The 18616-nt window shown below is 46.0% G+C and overlaps 1 protein-coding gene across 5 annotated transcripts in view; it reads left to right on the forward strand.

The window, feature by feature from the left end:
• The window catches only part of ARHGAP44 (Rho GTPase activating protein 44), a 122642-nt gene that overhangs the window by 80966 nt on the left and 23060 nt on the right, over nt 1-18616 (forward strand). For 4 of the 5 annotated variants that reach the window (XM_055407311.2, XM_088828915.1, XM_055407312.2 and 1 more), the window contains 6 exons: nt 1203-1314; nt 2748-2824; nt 11148-11265; nt 15040-15108; nt 17183-17264; nt 17740-17867. In XM_055407311.2, the coding sequence (XP_055263286.2) occupies nt 1203-1314; nt 2748-2824; nt 11148-11265; nt 15040-15108; nt 17183-17264; nt 17740-17867 (586 nt within the window). Of the gene's footprint in view, nt 1-1202; nt 1315-2747; nt 2825-11147; nt 11266-15039; nt 15109-17182; nt 17265-17739; nt 17868-18616 lie in introns of those variants that run through there. The other variant, XM_088828918.1, reaches the window with a different exon arrangement.

The raw sequence follows: 18616 nt of genomic DNA on the forward strand, positions 1-18616 counted from the left end.
CGACTTAGTGACTGAACAGCAACAAACAACAAAGTGAATGTGCAGAGAGGATGAAGAAATTCTTTTCCCTCTTCCCATCTTCGGCTCTTTCACAGGCCCTGCAAGCAAAATTGACAGAGGACACATGACTAAGAGAAAAAGCATGCGTGTTTGATTATCATACACATGGGAGAACTCAATGATGAGTAACTCAAAGGGGTGACTTGAACTTGGGCCTATGTAGCATTTTTCACAAAAGAGCAGTGATTTTTAGAGATGGGACAAGACAAAGAAAAAGAAATGTTAGTCTCTAGGGCAGCAAATTGTGGGAAGGTAAATATATGGGGAACTAGTAGAAGATAAGAGTAAAGTTTGTAATGTGGAGTCCACTGGGGCTGTCTCTGGGCTGATAAGGGTCTGGAATTGTCTCTGGTGATTAGCATCTGATAGAGATGGGAGGGGGACCCCTTTACAGATTCATACCCTGCTTTTAAGGCTTCCCTGATAGCTCAATTGGTAAAGAATCTGCCTGCAGTGCAGGAGACCCCGGTTTGATTCCTGGGTCGGGAGGATCCACTGGAGAAGGGACAGGCTACCCACTCTAGTATTCTTGGACTTCCCTTGTGGCTTAGCTGGTAAAGAATCCACCTGCAATGGGGGAGACCTGGGTTCGATCCCTGGGTTGGAAAGATCCTCTGGAGAAGGGAAAGGCTACCCACTCCAGTATTCTGGCCTGGAGAATTCCATGGACTACAGTCCATGGGGTCACAAAGAGTTGGACGTGACTGAGTGACTTTCACTTTCACTTTAGGCAAACGGGGAAAGAGGAGAGAGCTGCTGCTTTTTTTTCTTTTAAGTATTTATTTGGCCTCACCAGGTCTTGGTTGCTGCACACAGGATCCTTCGTTGCAGTATACAGGATCCTAGTTCCCCAACCAGGGATCGAACCCCGGCCCCCTGCATTGGAAGGTGAAGTCTCAACCACTGGACCGCCCCAGGGAAGCCCCTCTATATCTCTCTTAATTCCCCACAGACCCCCTTTTAGCACGACACATAGTAGGTACTCAGCATCCTTTAGAAAGTGGACAGTTTCAGAAACAAAACTGCATGGAGCAGGTTTTTCTCAAGGGTGTTTACCTGGCTGGCAGGTGACAGCATTAGGACATGGGTCACATCTTTCTCTGCAGAGTACTCGGGATGGTTTTCCTCCCCTTCTGTTGCAGGAAGATGCTGAAACTCTGCGGTGAGACAGAGGACAAGCTGGCTCAGGAGCTGATTCATTTCGAACTGCAGGTCGAGAGGGATGTGATCGAGCCACTGTTCTTGCTGGCCGAGGTCAGAAGTGGGAGCGAGGCTGGACCCATGTGATTGGGGTGGGCAGAGTGGTTGTCCCTGGGGTCCTTTGGCTCCAGCCTCAGGGTTGTTTCTGCCCCTCACCCAGTGACACATTGTCTCACCGGGGATCGTTACTACCCACCTGCAGGGGGTTCCCCAGCATGGGAGCCCTTTGAGCTGAATGCTGTCCCCTTCTCCCACCCATGCCATCCTGGAGAGTGAAACTGCAAGGCTGGTGGCATCACTTTATCCCCCACAGGGTCTCCGCCCCATCCTCCTCCCTGTCCTCCACCCATCTCCAGTCTTCAGTGAAATGACGTGGAATCTCAAATAGGACACAAATGAATCTACCTGTGAATCAGAAACAGACCCCCAGACATAGAGAGCAGACTGGTGGTTGCCAAGGGGGAGAGGGATATGGGAGGGTTGGATTGGGAGTTTGGGATTAGCACATAAACTAGTATATATAGGATGGATAAACAACAAGGTCCTTCTCCATAGTGCATAGAACTAAATCCAGTCTCCTGTGATAAACCGTAATGGACAAGAAAATTTTAAAAATATATATATATGTATGACAACGTTGTAAATCAACTGTCCTTCAATTAAAAAATGAACAGCAGCCCCTATTCATAAGCCCCTGTTCTTGGACATGGGGGCTCATGTCCTAGAGACTCTGTGCAACCCCCTCTCTGTCTCTGTTGAGATAGGGCCCTTCTCTGTCTACTTTAAAGGACACTAATGCAAACTGTCTTTTTAAGAAGAAGCCTTAATGTGTAGGTGACAATTTTGCCAGCTTCAACCAAGTGAAATTTTATCAAGTAAGAGATAAAATGGTTGGGGGATGTTATTTGCTGTGAACCCTGGCCCTCTTCGCATCCCCTTTAATTGGTCCTACAAACCTCCCCGGTGCTGGAGATGTTTCCGGTCTACACTGCTTAGTGACCACTAACCCCCTGTGACTGCTGAGCTCCTGAAATGTGTGTAGTGAGGCCAGGTGGCGCTAGTGGTGAAGAACCCCACCTGCCAGTGCAGGAGACATGAGGCTCAGGTTCACTCCCTGGAAAGGTGGGAGGATAAATTAGGAGATTGAGATAGACATACACACTCTGCTATGTATACAATAGATAACCAACAAAGACCTACTGTCTAGCACAAAGAATTATACTCAATATCTTATAATAACCTATAATGGGACAGACCTGTTATACAGCAGAGTGATTCAGTTTTATACATATATATCTATTTTTTTTCAAGTTCATCTATAATGGAGATGAACTTGAAATATATATATATATATAGTTGAATCACTTTGCTGTAGACCTGAAACATTGGAAATTCAACTATAATTCAATCTTTAAAATTTTTTTAAAAAATCTGTCATTGGACTTCAAATCAACAGTGTTTTCTTTGTTTGTTTCCTGTACGCACAGGTAGAAATCCCAAATATCCAAAAACAGAGGAAACACTTAGCCAAGCTGGTGCTGGACATGGACTCTTCACGAACGAGGTATGGTGGGTTTTCTTTGCTTCCATTTCTGCTGCTTTGAAAGAGCAGCGATCTGAGTTGGAAGGCAGTGGTGTGTGTATGAGTGTGTGTGTGTTCATCCACTGAGTGTTTCTTACTTCTGTTGTGAGCTGGGTGCTGGAGTACAGGGGCCTTGCTCTTAGAGAGGCTGTGGCCTGATTTGGGAGTTGGACGCTGGACAAGAGAAAACACACAAGGCCATTTCAGCAGTCATATGTCCTTTCAGGAAGACACCACAGTGTAAGTTTGGAAGTGGCTCTGGAGAAGCAGGCCATGGCATAGTAGTGAAACAGAGAAGACTTTTTTTTTTTTTTGAGAAGATGACACTGATCTGATAAGAAGGAAGCAGCTACTCAGACATACATTGCAAAGCTGTCCATGACAATGGGAACAGCAAAGGCCCTGTGGGTGGAAATAAGGGTGACGTATTCAGGAAACAGAATGAAGGCGGGCATGGTGGGAGTGGAAGGGAAAAAGGGAGGGTGGTAGGAGCAGAGATCAGAGAGGAGGTTGGGTGATGTGTGGTGTCTGTAATAAGAGGAGATTTTCTGGGAATTCCACGGTTGTCCAGTGGTTAGGACTGGTGCTTTCAGTGCCAGGACTCCATCCCTAAATGGGAAACTAAGATCCTGCAAGCCACATGGCTCAGCCAAAAAAAGAAAAGAGGAGAATTTCTGAATCTGGGGACTTGGTCACCTTTTCCTGCTTCCGATGGTATAGATTTCTCTTCTGTGGTCCCACATTGGGGAGTCACATAAGAAATTGGAAGACATTTGCTCCTTGGAAGAAAAGCTGTGATAAACCTAGACAGCATGTTAAAAAGCAGAGACATTACTTTGCTGACAAAGGTCCGTCTAGTCAAAGCTATGGTTTTCTAGTAGTCGTGTATGGATGTGAGAGTTGGACCATAAAGAAGGCTGAGCACTGAAGAATTGATTCTTTTGAACTGTGGTATTGGAGAAGACTCTTGAGAGTCCCTTGGACTGCATGGAGATAAAACCAGTCAGTCCTAAAGGAAATCAGCCCTGAACGTTGATTGGAAGGACTGATGATGAAGCTCCAATACTTTGGCCACCTGATGTGAAGAGCTAATTGGAAAAGACCCTGATGCTGGGAAAGATTGAAAGCAGACAGAGAAGGGGGCAACAGAGGATGAGATGGTTGGGTAGCATCACTGCCTCAATGGACATGAACTTGGGCAACCTCCAGGAGATAGTGAGGGACAGGGAAGCCTGGCATGCTGTGGTCCACGGGGTCACAAAGAGTCGAACATGACTGCGCAACTGAACAACACCACGAGATGATTGCAGCCATGCTGTTTGTTGCGCTGTCAGAATGATGGTGGACACGATGCTTCTGGGTTTGCAGAGGGGTTTCCTCCTCTGAGGACCTGGGTTTTAGCTCTGAGGTCTTTTCTCTGCTTCTGTAAGGAAAACCTGAATTTTCAGCTTCTGCTCAGGGCTGGATGTTAGCCTCAAAGCTTGTCCTTGCCTTGTCCACTTACATTTCTTCATTCAACTTCCCTAAAGGAGAATTTCTTCTGGGTAACAGATGTGGTCCATCTAATTCTGTCTCATGTTTTAAATGGTGACACCAGAGGTGGCTTGTAGATTTTGAAACCGTAGAGAAGTGTCATCAGGGACTTCTCTTCCAGTATTTAATGAGTGTTTTCATGTCTCCAGCTTATGGTCTCTTGGGTTTTGGGACTGGTAAGGCAATATCACAAAATTCTCCAAGCCAGACTTCAGCATTAGGTGAACCGTGAACTTCCAGATGTTCAAGCTGGTTTTACGAAAGGCAGAGGAACCAGAGATCAAATTGCCAACATCCGCTGGATCATCAAAAAAGCAACAGAGTTCCAGAAAAACATCTATTTCTACTTTATTGACTATGCTAAAGCATTTGAGTGTGTGGGTCACAATAAACTGTGGAAAATTCGGAAAGGGATGGGAATACCTCTTGAGCAATCTGTATGCAGGTCAGGAAGCAACAGTTAGAACTGGACATGGAACAACACACTGGTTCCAAATAGGAAAAAGAGTATGTCAAGGCTGTATATTGTCACCCTGCTTATTTAACTTATATGCAGAGTACATCATAAGGAACGCTGGGCTGGAAGAAGCACAAGCTGGAATCAAGATTGCTGGGAGAAATATCAATAACCTCAGATATGCAGATGACACTACCCTTATGGCAGAAAGTGAAGAAGAACTAAAGAACCTTTTGATGATAGTGAAAGAGGAGAGTGAAAAAGTTGGCTTAAAGTTCAACATTCAGAAAACGAAGATCATGGCATCTGGTCCCATCACTTCATGGGAAATAGATGGGGAAACAGTGGAAACAGTGGCTGACTTTAATTTTCTGGGCTCCAAAACCACTGCAGATGGTGATTGCAACCATGAAATTAAGAGACGCTTACTCCTTGGAGGTAAAGTTATGACCAACCTAGATAGCATATTTAAAAGCAGAGACATTACTTTACCAACAAAGGTCTGTCTAGTCAAAGATTTGATTTTTCCAGTAGTCATGTATGGATGTGAGAGTTGGACTGTAAAGAAAGCTGAGCACCAAAGAATTGATGCTTTTGAACTGTGTTGTTGAAGACTCTTGAGAGTCCCTTGGACTGCAGGAAGATCCAACCAGTCCATCCTAAAGGAGACAGTCCTGGTTGTTCATTGAAAGGACTGATGTTGAAGCTGAAACTCCAATACTTTGGCCACCTCATGCAAAGAGTTGACTCACTGGAAAAGACCCTAATGCTGGGAAGGATTGGGGGCAGGAAGAGAAGGGGGCGACAGAGGATGAGATGGCTGGATGGCATCACCGACTCTATGGACATGGGTTTGGGTAGACTCTGGGAGTTGATGATGAACAGGGAGGCCTGGCGTGCTGCAATTCATGGGGTTGCAAAGAGTCGGACACAACTGAGCAACTGAACTGAACTGAAGGCAATATCTACCACCCCATCCAAATTTCTGTGCTTTTACCTTGAACTTAGACCCTTGACAGCCTTTCAGAAGCCAGCTTCCCCCAGCTTCTTGCCTTTCACTCTGACCCTTCACCCTGAGTCAGCATGAGGACTCTGCCAAGATAGAACATAGAGTGAGACCTGATTCTCTGCTATGGAAATGCAGACATCACCAGCTGCTCTTCGGGGGCAGGTGGGTTCTCACTGCCCCCACCTCTGCCCCACCCCACTTACGCATTTGGTCAGTCTGTACTCATTAGGATCTGTTCCTCACAGCTTCCTCCTCCTAGGCCCTCAGAGAATGGATGATGCCAGTGGGAGAGGAGCAGAGAAGATGGGGCAGATGAAACAACGCATGTCCCTGTAACGCAGCTCTCCCCTTTCCTTCCAGAACTTCTTCTGGACTCCCTGTCACCTTGAAGTCATCTTGACTTTGCCTTCTATGCCCTTCTCCTGGTCTCTGAAATGTCTTACCCTTATTTCCAGCCTTTTTGTTCCCTGGAGGCTTTTTTGTTTCTATAAATATTTGTCTATTTGGCTCCATCAGGCCTTAGTTGCAGCCTGCAGGATCTTTCCTTGCCTTGGCTCTTCGTTGCAGCACTCAGACATCTCTCTCGTTGCGGCGTGTGGGTCTCAGTAGTTGCGGCGCGCGGGCCAAGTTGCCCCATGTCATGTGGGATCTTAGCTCCCTGACCAGGGGTGGAGCCCATATCCTCTGCATTGGAAGGTGTATTAACCACTGAGCACCAGAGAAGTCCTTCCTTAAACCTTGCATTCTATCTTCATCATCCCCAAATCATCAGTTCAGGTCAGTTCAGGCTCTCAGTCGTGTCCGACTCTTTGTGACTCCGTGGACTGCAGCACACCAGGCCTCCCTGTCCATCACCAACTCCCAGAGTTTACTCAAACTCATGTCCATCGCGTTGGTGATGCTATCCAACCATCTCATCCCCTGTCGTCCCCTTCTCCTGCCTTCGATCTTTCCCAGCATCAGGGTCTTTTCCAATGAGTTGGTTCTTCACATCATGTGGCCAGAATATTGCAGTTTCAGCTTCAGCATCAGTCCTTCCAATGAATATTCAGGACTGATTTCCTTTAGGATTGACAGATTGGATCTCCTTGCAGTCCAGGGGACTCTGAAGAGTCTTCTCCCACACCACGATTCAAAAGCATCAATTCTTGGGCACTCAGCTTTCTTTAAATCATAGTGATAGCATCTTTCCCAGAGAATGGTGGGTCACCTCAGCTCTCTTAGTGGGAAGAAATGAACTTTCTCCTCTTCCAGCTTCAAAGCTCAAACTCTTCTCGGACAAGAATCCTTATTTCTCCCCTTAACAGAGCAGGACAGTTGTTGAGTTTATTTATAGAGCCTTTGGCTGAGAATATCATCATTCCTTGAAATGAGTGATTTTTTAAAAATATTTCAAGTTTATTGGAGCACAGATGTTTACAGTGTTGTGTTAGCTTCAGGTGTACAGCAGAGTGGTTCGGTTATGCAGATACATATATTCCTTCTGTTTCAGATTCTTTTCTCATAGAGGTTATCACAGAATAGTGAGTAGAGTTCCCTGCGGGTCCTGTTGGTCATCTATTTTATATATAGTAGTGTGTGTCTGTTCACTCCAAGCTCCTGATTTATAACCCACCCCACGTTTCCCCTTTGCTAACCATAAGTTTGTTTTTGATATCTGTTAAGTCTGTTTCTGTCTTGAACGTAAGTTCACTTGCGTCTTTTTTTTTTAAATCCAATCAGTTTAGTCGCTCAGTTGTGTCCGACTTTTTGCGACCCCATGGACTGCAGCATGCCAGGCTTCCCTGCTTTATAAAATTAGATTCCACATATGAGTGATATCACATGAGATTTGTCTTCGTCTGACTTACTTCACTTAGTATGATAGTCTCTAGGTTCATCCACGTGGCTGCAAATGGCATTATTTCATTCCACTTTATGACTGAGTCACGTTCCATGTATATATATGTACCATATCTTCTTTATCCATTCCTCTGTTGATTGACGTTTATGTTGCTTCCATGTCTTGGCGTTTGTGAATAGTGCTGCTGTGAACAGTGGGGTGCATGTCTCCTTTCGGATTATGGTTTTCTCTGGATATGTGCTTAGGAGTGGCATTGCTGGATCATATGATTGTTTTAAGTTTTTTAAGGAGCCTCCATGCTGTTCCTCTTAGTGGCTGTACCAATTTACATTCCCACCCATAGTGCAGAAGGGCTCCCTTCTCTCCATACTCCCTCTCCAGCATCTATTGTTCGTTGAGATTCATGACTCCTGGCACTTCTCCTAACAAATTACTACCTATACAAAATGTTTCCTAGTTTTACTTGATATTGTGCTATTCAGTTTCCACAAAGGGACCATTTGGTGGGTATTTATAATGTCAGAATAGATAAGGGAGGGGAAAGGTGTATGCTTTTAAAGTACCAGGACAGAATTGTGAGGAAAAATAATGTCTTCATTTTAATATACATATATTAAATGTAATTTGGGTTTTATAAAAAGACCTAATCCAGATCTATAATACCCTAAAAATCAGTTTAGTATTTATGGGCACTGTAGTTCTTATGCCTATTTATTGGTTACTTTCTTTTTTTCAGGCAGGACGAGTCAGATGGTGGCTGTAGGTCTGTCCCATAATCTATTATGGAAGTACATTCATTATCTGAGATCCAAATTATATCCATGACATTCCATATTTTATTTGGCTGTGGCTTGGAGATATTAATTAAACAGATCATTTCTGTTGGACTTCCCTGGTGGTACAGTGGAAAAAAATCCCCCTGCTAGTGCAGGGGATATGGGTTTGATCCTTGGTCGCGGAAGATCCCACATGCCACAGAGCAACCAAGCCCTTGAGCAACTCCTGAGCCTACATGCTCCACCTGCTGGAGCCTGTGCTCTGCAACAAGAGAAGCCACCACCAATGAGAAGCCTGTCGACAACAAAGAGGAGCCCCCACTTGCCACAACTAGAGAAAGCCCACATATAGCAATGAAGACCGAGCACAGCCAGAACTTTAATTAATTAATTAATTTTAAAAACAGAAATAATAAATACATCATTTCTGTAGGGCAAGCCATTATAAGAGAGAATTGCCCAGGCATTTTTACTAATCCTTACCTGTTAGCTTAGATTTTTTTTTTTTTTTGACATTTTGGAGTAGAATATTAGAAAAATATTTCTAATTTTTCCTGAATTCTTTTTATGAGTAAGGAATCTTTCTCAGTACACATGTGACCATCGCTGTTGCTTCAAGTCAGCTTGATGTCCCAAAGCCTTTCAAAGTAATTCTCCCATGGGTGCACTTTTTTAAAAGTGACAGAAGATTCTTCTTTTTGCTACTTTTTGCTAGTAGCAAAGAGAACTGATTTCCTCTTTTTGGTATTGTGATGCAGCTCCACTCTCAATTTTTTTCTTGCACATAACACAATAAGAAAGAATTCTGCAGAGAAAACAGTCTATTATTGATTCTCAAGGGTAAGACTGTACTTTTTGCCTCCACGTTGGGTGAATGGTCCAGGAGCCAGATGGAGCCAGCAGGACTCTCTGGTTTGTCCCGTCCGCCCCAGGCTCGCATGGTGTTTAGAGGACACTATTTAATCTGTTGCCACATTTCATCTGATGAGTTCACTTGACAGTTTCCAGCTTGTCCATGAAAACATCCAGCTCCCCAAGGCCCAGGCTCCTGCTTGGGCCCCATCAGCACCCCCACCCCCAGCGAGTCCCTCCCAACTTCCCAAAACAGTAGCCAGGTATCAGCTGCCTTTTCCACCCTGATGACTCGGTTGTTTTCCTTAGAGTTGAGAAGCAGCTTATATCATGTCCCTGTTACAAGGAGGAAATAAATGATTGGGTGGGTGAGTTTTTAAGATAATGACCCATTTAACTTATTTTTCCCATTTGCTGGGCCCTATAGACTGTTGAGTTTACTGCCTGAGTGAGAGAGGCCCCGCTGCTATTCCCTGCTATAGCTACTAGCATCTTAGTGTAACTAGAACCTCTGTCAGGGCCTGCTTTGGGTAATTCTTTGATAATAACTTAGCAACCGGAAATAGTTTTTTAAATTTATTTTCTAATTGGAGGAGCAACCAGAAATATTTGTGCTTCCGCTTGAAAGTTTCCCAAGGGGCCTCCTTAGAAGGCCAGTATTCTCTGCCTGGAGATAAATGTTTAAGAAAATATACATGAGGTATCAGAATATTGATCCAAGACTGCTTAGTGCTTCCTAGTGGAGATTTTGACTTTCACATTTGTTTTCATCTTACCCATTTACCCTCTCACTTAGCATCCATGGTTGACTTTGGCCAAGTAGATGAAGGTTTCCCAACTCAATGCCTGCAGGTGGGCAGGGAACTAAAAGGAACGGCCTGGACCCTGCTTCAGAGAAAGCCGCAGTGATGTCATTCGCCCTTAGGGTTCGGGAGACAGTTGGGAAGGTGTCACAAATTGGAGAACACTTGCTCTGTCTGAAGGGGCCACTGTCCTCAGCCTCTCTTAGTCCTGCCGTGTGGACACTGGGGCCCCCTTTCTCCTGGTCTGGTACTAGGTACCTTTTCCTGATCTCTTCTCGGCAATGAGGCTGTGCCATTCCCTGGGTGATGTCCGTAGCCAGCTGTTTCTCTGCCTCCCACAGTGTCCTCAGGGTTTTCTCCACCTGTCGCACGTGCGTGCATGCATGCTCAGTCGTGTCCGACTCTTTGTGACCCCACGAACTATAGCCCACCAGGCTCCTCTGTCCATGGGATCTCCCAGGCAAGAATACTGGTGTGGGTTGCCATTTCCTTCTCTAGTGATCTTCCCAGCCTAGGGATTGAACCCAGGTCTCCTGCATTGGCAGGTGGATTCTTTACCACTGAGTCACTCGGGAAGCCCTGTCAGGGTTGATAAAGCATCAGATTCCACACGCTACATGGAAAATGTTCTTTGCCAGAAGTTACCGTTGAGTCCAATTCACCATGCATCTTCCCTTTCTAATCCCAGAGTGTTTGCTTTCACTGCCATTCTAACTTGTCACTAAAAGACACTGAAATTATGAAGGTGCACAGGGAAAAAGCTTGGAGCCTCGTGCATCAGTGGCAAAGGGATGGGAACCCTAAAGAGCCAAGGGTATGTGTTTTTGGCTATTTTGTATGTGCGCAAACTCCAATTTGTAAGGCTCATTAACTTAGATGTAGAATGTCTGAAAATGCTAAAAGAAAAAAACACCCACACTGTACTGAAACTCAACTTATATTTATGCCTAATCTGACTAGAGTCTAGTTCCTCGAAGGCAGGGACCAAGTTCTATTCACACCTCTCCTCTTTTTCTCCTGTTTTCTCATCAGGTGGCAGCAGACATCCAAGTCTTCGGGTTTGTCCAGCAGCTCACAGCCTGCGGGTGCCAAAGCCGATGCCCTCAGGGAGGAGATGGAGGAGGCTGCCAACAGAGTGGAGATTTGCAGGGTACCCCCTTTCTGTGCGCCTCTCCACTGAGAAAAATGGGAGGCCCTCAGGGAGGATCCTTTTGTTTGCTGGAGGTCTATGAAAACCTTAATAGTGAGCCTCTGGTTGAGTCTGTGTCCCCAAGCTTGTCAGCTGGCATGTCTAAAGAGCCCAGGACAAACCCTAAGACCTGGGGCTTTCAGTAGTCATCATATTTTTTAAAAATTCCTGGCCCGATAATTTCAACATTCTTGACACCTCTGACTCTGCTTCTGATGCTTGTTCAGTTTCTTCAAACTATGTTTTTGCCTTTTAGTATGCCTTGCAATTTTTGTCAGAAGGTAGACATGCAGGATTGGGTAAAGAGGATTGGGTAAAGGGACCTGTGGTGCGTAGACATTTGGTGATGTAGTGGTCAGGTGTGGGAGCAGGGGAAGCCCCTGTAGCCCTGTGACTGGGTGTGAGTCCTGTGGGTAAGCCTGCAACCCTGCACCGTGAACTTCAGTGCTTCTCTGTTGCTGCCTTTCGTTCTGTTTCCAGCCTCTTGGTTTTTGTGTTTGGTAGGACGGGATGGCTAAAAGATGCTGGAGCTGATTAATTCTCTTTCTCAGTGTGAGGAAGGCTAGAGTCTGCTAGAAGCAAGTGTTTAGTAGGGCTCTGATATAACCCCAGCAGGTTGTCGTTGCTCAGTTGCTAAGTCATGACAGACTCTTCGCAACCCCATGGACTGCAGCACACCAGGCTCCTCTGTCCTTCACCATCTGCTGGAGTTTGCTCAGATTCATGTCCATTGAGTTGATGATGCCATCCAACCATCTCATCCTTTGCCAACCCATTCCCCTGTTGCCTTCAATCTTTCCCAGCATCAGGGTCTTTTCCAATGAATTGGCTCTTCACATCAGGTGGCCAAAGTATTGGAGCTTCGGCATCAGTCCTTCCAGTGACTACTCACAGTTGATTTCCTTTGAGGTTGACTGGTTTGATCTCCTTGCCATCCAAGGGACTCTCAAGAGTCTTCTGCAGCACCATGTTTCGAAAGCATCCCAGCAGGTTCTACTGGGATAAAATAATTTATCCTTGAAGTTTCCTGGCAGTCCAGTGGTTAGGACTTGACTCTTTCACTGTTGTGGTCCTTTGCTCAATCCCTGGTTGGTGAACTCAGATCCCACAAGCTGCATGGCACAGCCAGGAATAAAAGAAAAATTCTCCTGAGGTTAGGTCTTGTTAAGAGTAGAATGTTCTAGTGCATTTCAAAATAGCAATCTTTTCCCTTCCCCTTGGGAAAAACGAGAGAGGACTTTTCGCTGCTGTTCACTGTAAGAACTTGGTAGTACTTCAGGAGGAAAAACTCAGCAGAAGTGTAGGGGCTTCCTACACTTTATTTAAATATTAAATTATGTTGATAATGTTTATGAATAAAATAATAATATTAAATTATAAATATTTTATTTAGACAAATGAAAATTTGGTTTAGTTTCCACTTTTATTTCTCACTTGTGTGACTTGGAATCTATATTGTTAACTTTATAAGACAGTGATGTGATTGTACCTTCAGAAAATCCCTTCATGTTCCTGAGGGTATACTCCGTTGGGCTGGCTTTATGGAGATCGTCTGCTGAGCTGTTGAAGGTGATTTGATGTGGCATCAGTAGACATGAGTTTGAGCAAGCTCTGGGAGTTGGTGATGGACAGTGGCATGCTGCAGTTCATGGGGTTGCAGAGTCGGACACAACTGAATGACTGCACTGAACTGAACTGATGTGGCATTTAGTCCTCCCAAGGCTTCCTTCCTTACCTCTGTCTACCGAGTCATTTTTTATCACCCTACCCTTTGTCTTCCCCTGACTTGAACTATCTCCCTCACACTTGGCAGGCTGGTGATGGATGCTTCTAGACCAAGGCTGCTGGGGCCATGGCAGGCGAGGTTGAGTTCCGACAAAACCACTTTCTCTAGCACCCTTGACAGGTCCAGCAGCCTCCCGGAGGCATTCATTGTAAGGGATGCTGAAGTGGAGGGGACCTGAGGTGGGTGGTCCTAGAGCCCATTTTATTCTTTGGGAAAAATACCTTGAACTTTCGGTAGCTAGTCATGTGAAATTGGTGTCTTGGTTCTATCATCTTGTATGCAAGAACGCTTTAAGGATGTTTGCCTGCTGAGGATACTGGAAAAGGAAACAGATTACTCCTCCCATTCCCTGCTCACAGAGGACAGTTTGATCAGCAGCTGGAGGGGTTGCTGAGGTTATCAGGGTCTGTGCAGAATGCTTGAGGTTCTGTGTATATCAGACTTCCTGAATTATGCAGTTGTCTGCTGTAATTCCTTCAGCATTCGGGTCAGCTTTCCTGTGCTTTTTTTCCTTTTGACTGAGATATAGTCAACATACAATACAGTGTTTGTATCTTGTGTGGTACGTGATGACTTGATATTTGCATAGATTATGAAATGATCACCATGATGAATCCAGTAACCGTCTGGCCCCATGCAAAGTTATTGCAGTGTAATTGACTGTCTTCCTTATGCTGTATGTTACATCCCCGTTGCTTAATTATTAAGTAAACTAAAGGTTTGTGCCTCTTAATCCCCCTCACCTATTTTGCCTATCCCCCATCCCCTCCCCTTACGACAACTACTGTTTGTCCTGTGAATCTATGAGTCTGTTTTTGTTTCATTTCATGATTTAGATTGCATATATGAAATCATGAGGTATTTGTCTTTCTCTGACTTATTTCACTTAGCATAATACCCTCTAGGTCCATCCATTGTTATACACAGCAAGATTGTATTTTATTTTTTATGATTGAGTAGTATTCCATTGTCTATACACTACAACTTCTTTATCTGTTCATCTGTGAGTGGACACTCGGGTTGCTTCCATATCTTGGCAATTGGAAATAGCGCTGCTCTAAGCGTTGGCGTGATGTTTTCCTATTTACTCCAGCCTGAACGGGATAGATACTTTTTCCCTTAACTCTGCACCTCTTCTGAAGCTCTGCCTCAAAGACTACCAAGCAGGGAGGGATGTCAGAGATCACATGACTTGTACAAACATGTTTAGAGAATGTGACATGCTCAAAGATACGGCTAGTGTGACAGAGTCTACATCCACTCGAATGCACTTGTACTGCACTGTGCTGGGGGTGTTTCAGTGAAAATGACCACGGTCCTCCTCGGAGGGAACGCGATCCAGACATAGCATTCAGCCACTATTCTCAGCCCCTCGGGGAGGTGAGTGGTGAAGGGCGTTTCACACTGAGATTCATGTATGATATCGGATGAGTCCAGGTTTGTTTCTTTTGTTGTTGCCAAGTTTGGAATCAGCGGTCCGTCCCCTGCCCACCCTGTCTTAACCAGCTTCCCTCGACTTGGTGTGTTTGCCTCTCTTTCCCTGATGATCAACCAATCAGCATTGAGATGAAGGGAGCAAGGCAGTAGTATCATCAAGCGGAAGAAGTGGCAGGGGGAGGCAAGCAGAAGCACAGTGTGTACCTGGCGGGTCTGCTGCAGACAGCAGGGCACGCCGCAGAGATGCAAGGAAGCAATTTGTGCGTCATTCCCCCGCATCAGCTTTCCTGACTCTCCACGTGGCCCACGTTAAAAGCCCTAGGAAAACACTGGCATAGGTGTTCTTTCCCCACTTAGCCATCCTTTAGAGCCGTGCTTGGGAAATGGAATGTCCACAGGCAAAGTTTGTAATCTGCCTCGTATTATGAAAAATGAGGTTAAACCATGGTTACGGTTCTTTCCTCTGATGTGTGGATTCCTACTCTCTATCCTTCTGTGTTTTGCCCCCACAGGACCAGCTGTCAGCTGACATGTACAGTTTTGTGGCCAAAGAAATCGACTATGCAAACTACTTTCAAACGGTAAGCATCCAGAAAGGTGAGGCTGGTTGGAGTCTGTTGGCAGGTGTCACAGTGGGGACAGGAAGGAATGTGGGCCTTGAATCAAGGATCCCTCAGTTGAGCATGTCCTGAGAACAGGTGGGGCTTTGACTGTCCTACCTGTGAATAAATCCTGCCTTCTAGTCCCCTTTGTATGGATTTCTCCAAAACCCCGAGAATAAAATTCAGCCTCACCCATGAAGATGTTTGTACCTCTGTGATCTATGGCAGTGGTTCTCAACCAGGGGTGTGATTCTGTCATCTCCCAGCAGATGATTGGCTGTGTCTGGAGACATTTGAGGGGGGCTTCCCAGGTGGCACTAGCGCTAAAGACCCCGCCTGCCACTGCAGGAGACTTAAGAGACACAGGGTCTATCCCTGGGTCGGGAAGATCCCCTGGAGAAGGGCACAGCAACCCACTCCAATACTCTTGCCTGGAGAATTCCATGGACAGAGGAGCCTGGAAGGTTACAGTCCATAGGGTCGCAAAGTGTCAGACACGACTGAAGTCACTTAGCAGAGATGTTTTTGGCCGTCACTATCAGGGGGAGGTCTACAGGCACTCAGAGGGTGGAGGTCAGGTTTGTCACTAAACATCCCGCAGCACACAGGATGGTGCCTCCCACAACAGAGGGTGATCCAGCCCCAGATGTCAGTAGGGCCAGGGTTGCAAAACTTGATTCTGTCATCAGGAAGCAACTTGGGAAGAAGCAGCTAGGCGCACCCCAACATCTGTTGGTTATTAATGGAGATTTTTATTGTCCCAGATGATGACAAGTTGGTAAATGAGGGTTGATGTTTGTTTACTGCCTCTCCTCTATGGGAGCAGATTTACAGAGTAGAGACACAGGATCTGAGTCATCCATACTTGAATCATCTGGCCCAAATAATTAGGACCCTGAAATGAAAAATAACATTGGGAATAAAACTCAAAATTTCTCCTTAGGGTCAAGGAAGTGATACAAAGACAGGGAAAGAAGATAAAGGGAAGAGAGATGAGGAATCCTGAGAAGCTGGATGCTTTGATGAGCGTGGGGCGGAACTGGGGGCAGTCAGTGTTCCCCCACAGGCACAGCATCATTGGCCAAGAAGTCCAGAGTTTCTTCTCCCCGAGAGAGAGCTGATACATATTCCTTCCAACTTGAAATATTTACTTTAAAATAGTAGGGTTCTTTACAAGTCTATTCCATCGGTTTTATTTGTGAAGATAATATTTCATTTTAAAATATCTAAAACAAATGATTGTTGACATTCCGAGCGTTACTGGACTACCTCATTGTCTTTGGGTACCACTTATTTCAACACTATGACTTAAAAAAAGAAGAAAATTCCCTTTTAGTTTTCCTTGGGGATAATAGCTACTCATCACACCAGACTTTTGAGCAAAGTGCCTCTCTCTCCTTTTTCCTCCTACATACCCAATTTTCTTTTTCTTTTTTTTTTGTAGCCGGGAGAGATTTAGAAAATAAATGAAATGCCAGTTATTCACTGCTTTTCCTCTGCTCTTTTTACCATTTCAGCAGCTTTTTCAGTAGTGGGAGGGGCAGAATAGAGCATGTTGAAGGACTTTGTCCTTTGAATCACATCACAGTAAAGCAGTTTTGCCTCCCAAGGTGGAAGAGGATTGTGGATCGAGCACATGTTTTCCCACCAGTTGTATCTTGAACTCTTTTTGCGGGGAATCAAGATACATTGAGGCTCATGGCATTGAGCGCCCTCTCATGGGCACCTGGATTTCTGAATGTGTTCTCTGTTTATAGCCTCTTCATTGTTCCACCCCTTTGGTGCCTTTTGCTGTGAGAACTGGGGGCAGGGTACTCCCAAGCTGGGGTGGCAGTGAAGGCAGGCTCACCTCTGGAGAGTCCCCTTCACCTCCTCTCCAAGTCTCCCACCTCTAAAACTTCCCTTTATGGTCACCCCTCTGCTGCAGAGGCTGAGGGGACGAATGCCCATCATTGCAGATGGGTGGAGGAGGGGGCAGGGCACTCCAAGGGTGTGGCAGCCCATGCCCTCCATCCTCCAGCAAAAGCTGATGCTTCTCCTTGTGTTCCCTCAGCTCATCGAAGTGCAGGCCGAGTACCACAGGAAGTCCCTGACACTCCTGCAGGCCGTGTTGCCTCAGATAAAAGCACAACAGGGTGAGTGCCAAGCTTGCCTAGGGTGGAGAGAGCGGGGAGCCTGCTGTCCAGGGCTCTGTGCTTGGCTCACCTGTTCCTCCCCCAGCTGGGCCGCCTTCCTGTGAGCCCTGGGCCTCCGCCTGCAGGCACCTTGACCAGCGGCAGGAAAGCAGAGCGTGCACACACGCACACACACACATACACTACCCTAGCAGGGATGAGGCGGGTGTGTAACAGGAAGCCCGGCAGCTCTGCTCACAGCGGGCTGGCTTCCACCGCCTCCCCCAGTTCCTCCCCGTCATCCCCCGAAACTGCAGGAATGGAGATGCTGCCGTTGGACAGTGCTTCCATGGACACTGTTGGACAGTGCTTCCATGTCCACTGCTCCGTGTCCCTGGGACACTTAGGAGAAGCAGTGTGACCGGAGGAAAGGAAGGTTTCCGTGGGGGTGACCTGCGCTGACCCTTCTCTTGCTCCACCTGCACCCTCCCTCCAGAGGCCTGGGTAGAGAAGCCTTCCTTTGGGAAGCCCCTGGAGGAGCACCTCACAATCAGCGGCCGGGAGATCGCCTTCCCCATCGAGGCATGTGTGACAATGCTGCTGGAATGCGGGATGCAGGAGGAGGTGCGTCTGGGTGCAGCCGAACTCAGCCGTGAGCGAGTCTCCTAGCCCGCGAGATGGAGCCTCTGGGGTCTCTCCTCTGTTACCATCCTCACCCGGCCCCACAAACCCAAACCTGGGAAGACACAGTACAAGCCCCCTGTCCTCAAACTGGCCCTGCTTCTCCCATGAGCCTTCACTCTCCAGGGACAGTGGAGGATTGTGGGACATGATACCCCCGCCCTGAGGACCTTATAGCCCCTCTCTGGCCCTCCTGTCTGCATATGTAATGAGATTGGGGCTTTCTCCTCCTTCTCCTCCACCCCATTCTCCACCTCCTCTCTCCCTAATTTAAAAGATAGACCTTTTAACCTTTAGGTCATAACTTTTTTTAATAGACATCCTGAAAACTGATACAGACATTAGAAAGCACTCCTTCCAAGCCACATGTTAAAAAAAAATCCTATGAGACGTTGGCAACCATTGTTTTTATTGCTATATCAGTGGTCTCCTGGGAGGTAGACCTCATCTTTAGTTTCTTATGCAGGCAGTTTAAAAATCATGACTCCACTTTCCTGTGATCTGATCAACAAATCAATTTTTATCTATGGTATTTATTACTAAGCAATGTATAAAAGAGTGAGATGGGGGCTTATGAGCTTATGGAGTGGATGAGAGTAGTGTCTGTCAAATAAGCCTGATTTATTCAAAACAGGTTTTTTTGACCCTGTTTTAAATGCCAGGCATTTTCATGTATAATACCAATGAAAAGT

Source organism: Moschus berezovskii, chromosome 20, assembly GCF_049115385.1.
Source record: "Moschus berezovskii isolate FMDL1 chromosome 20, NW_MosBer_1.0, whole genome shotgun sequence".
Lineage (NCBI taxonomy): Eukaryota > Metazoa > Chordata > Mammalia > Artiodactyla > Moschidae > Moschus > Moschus berezovskii.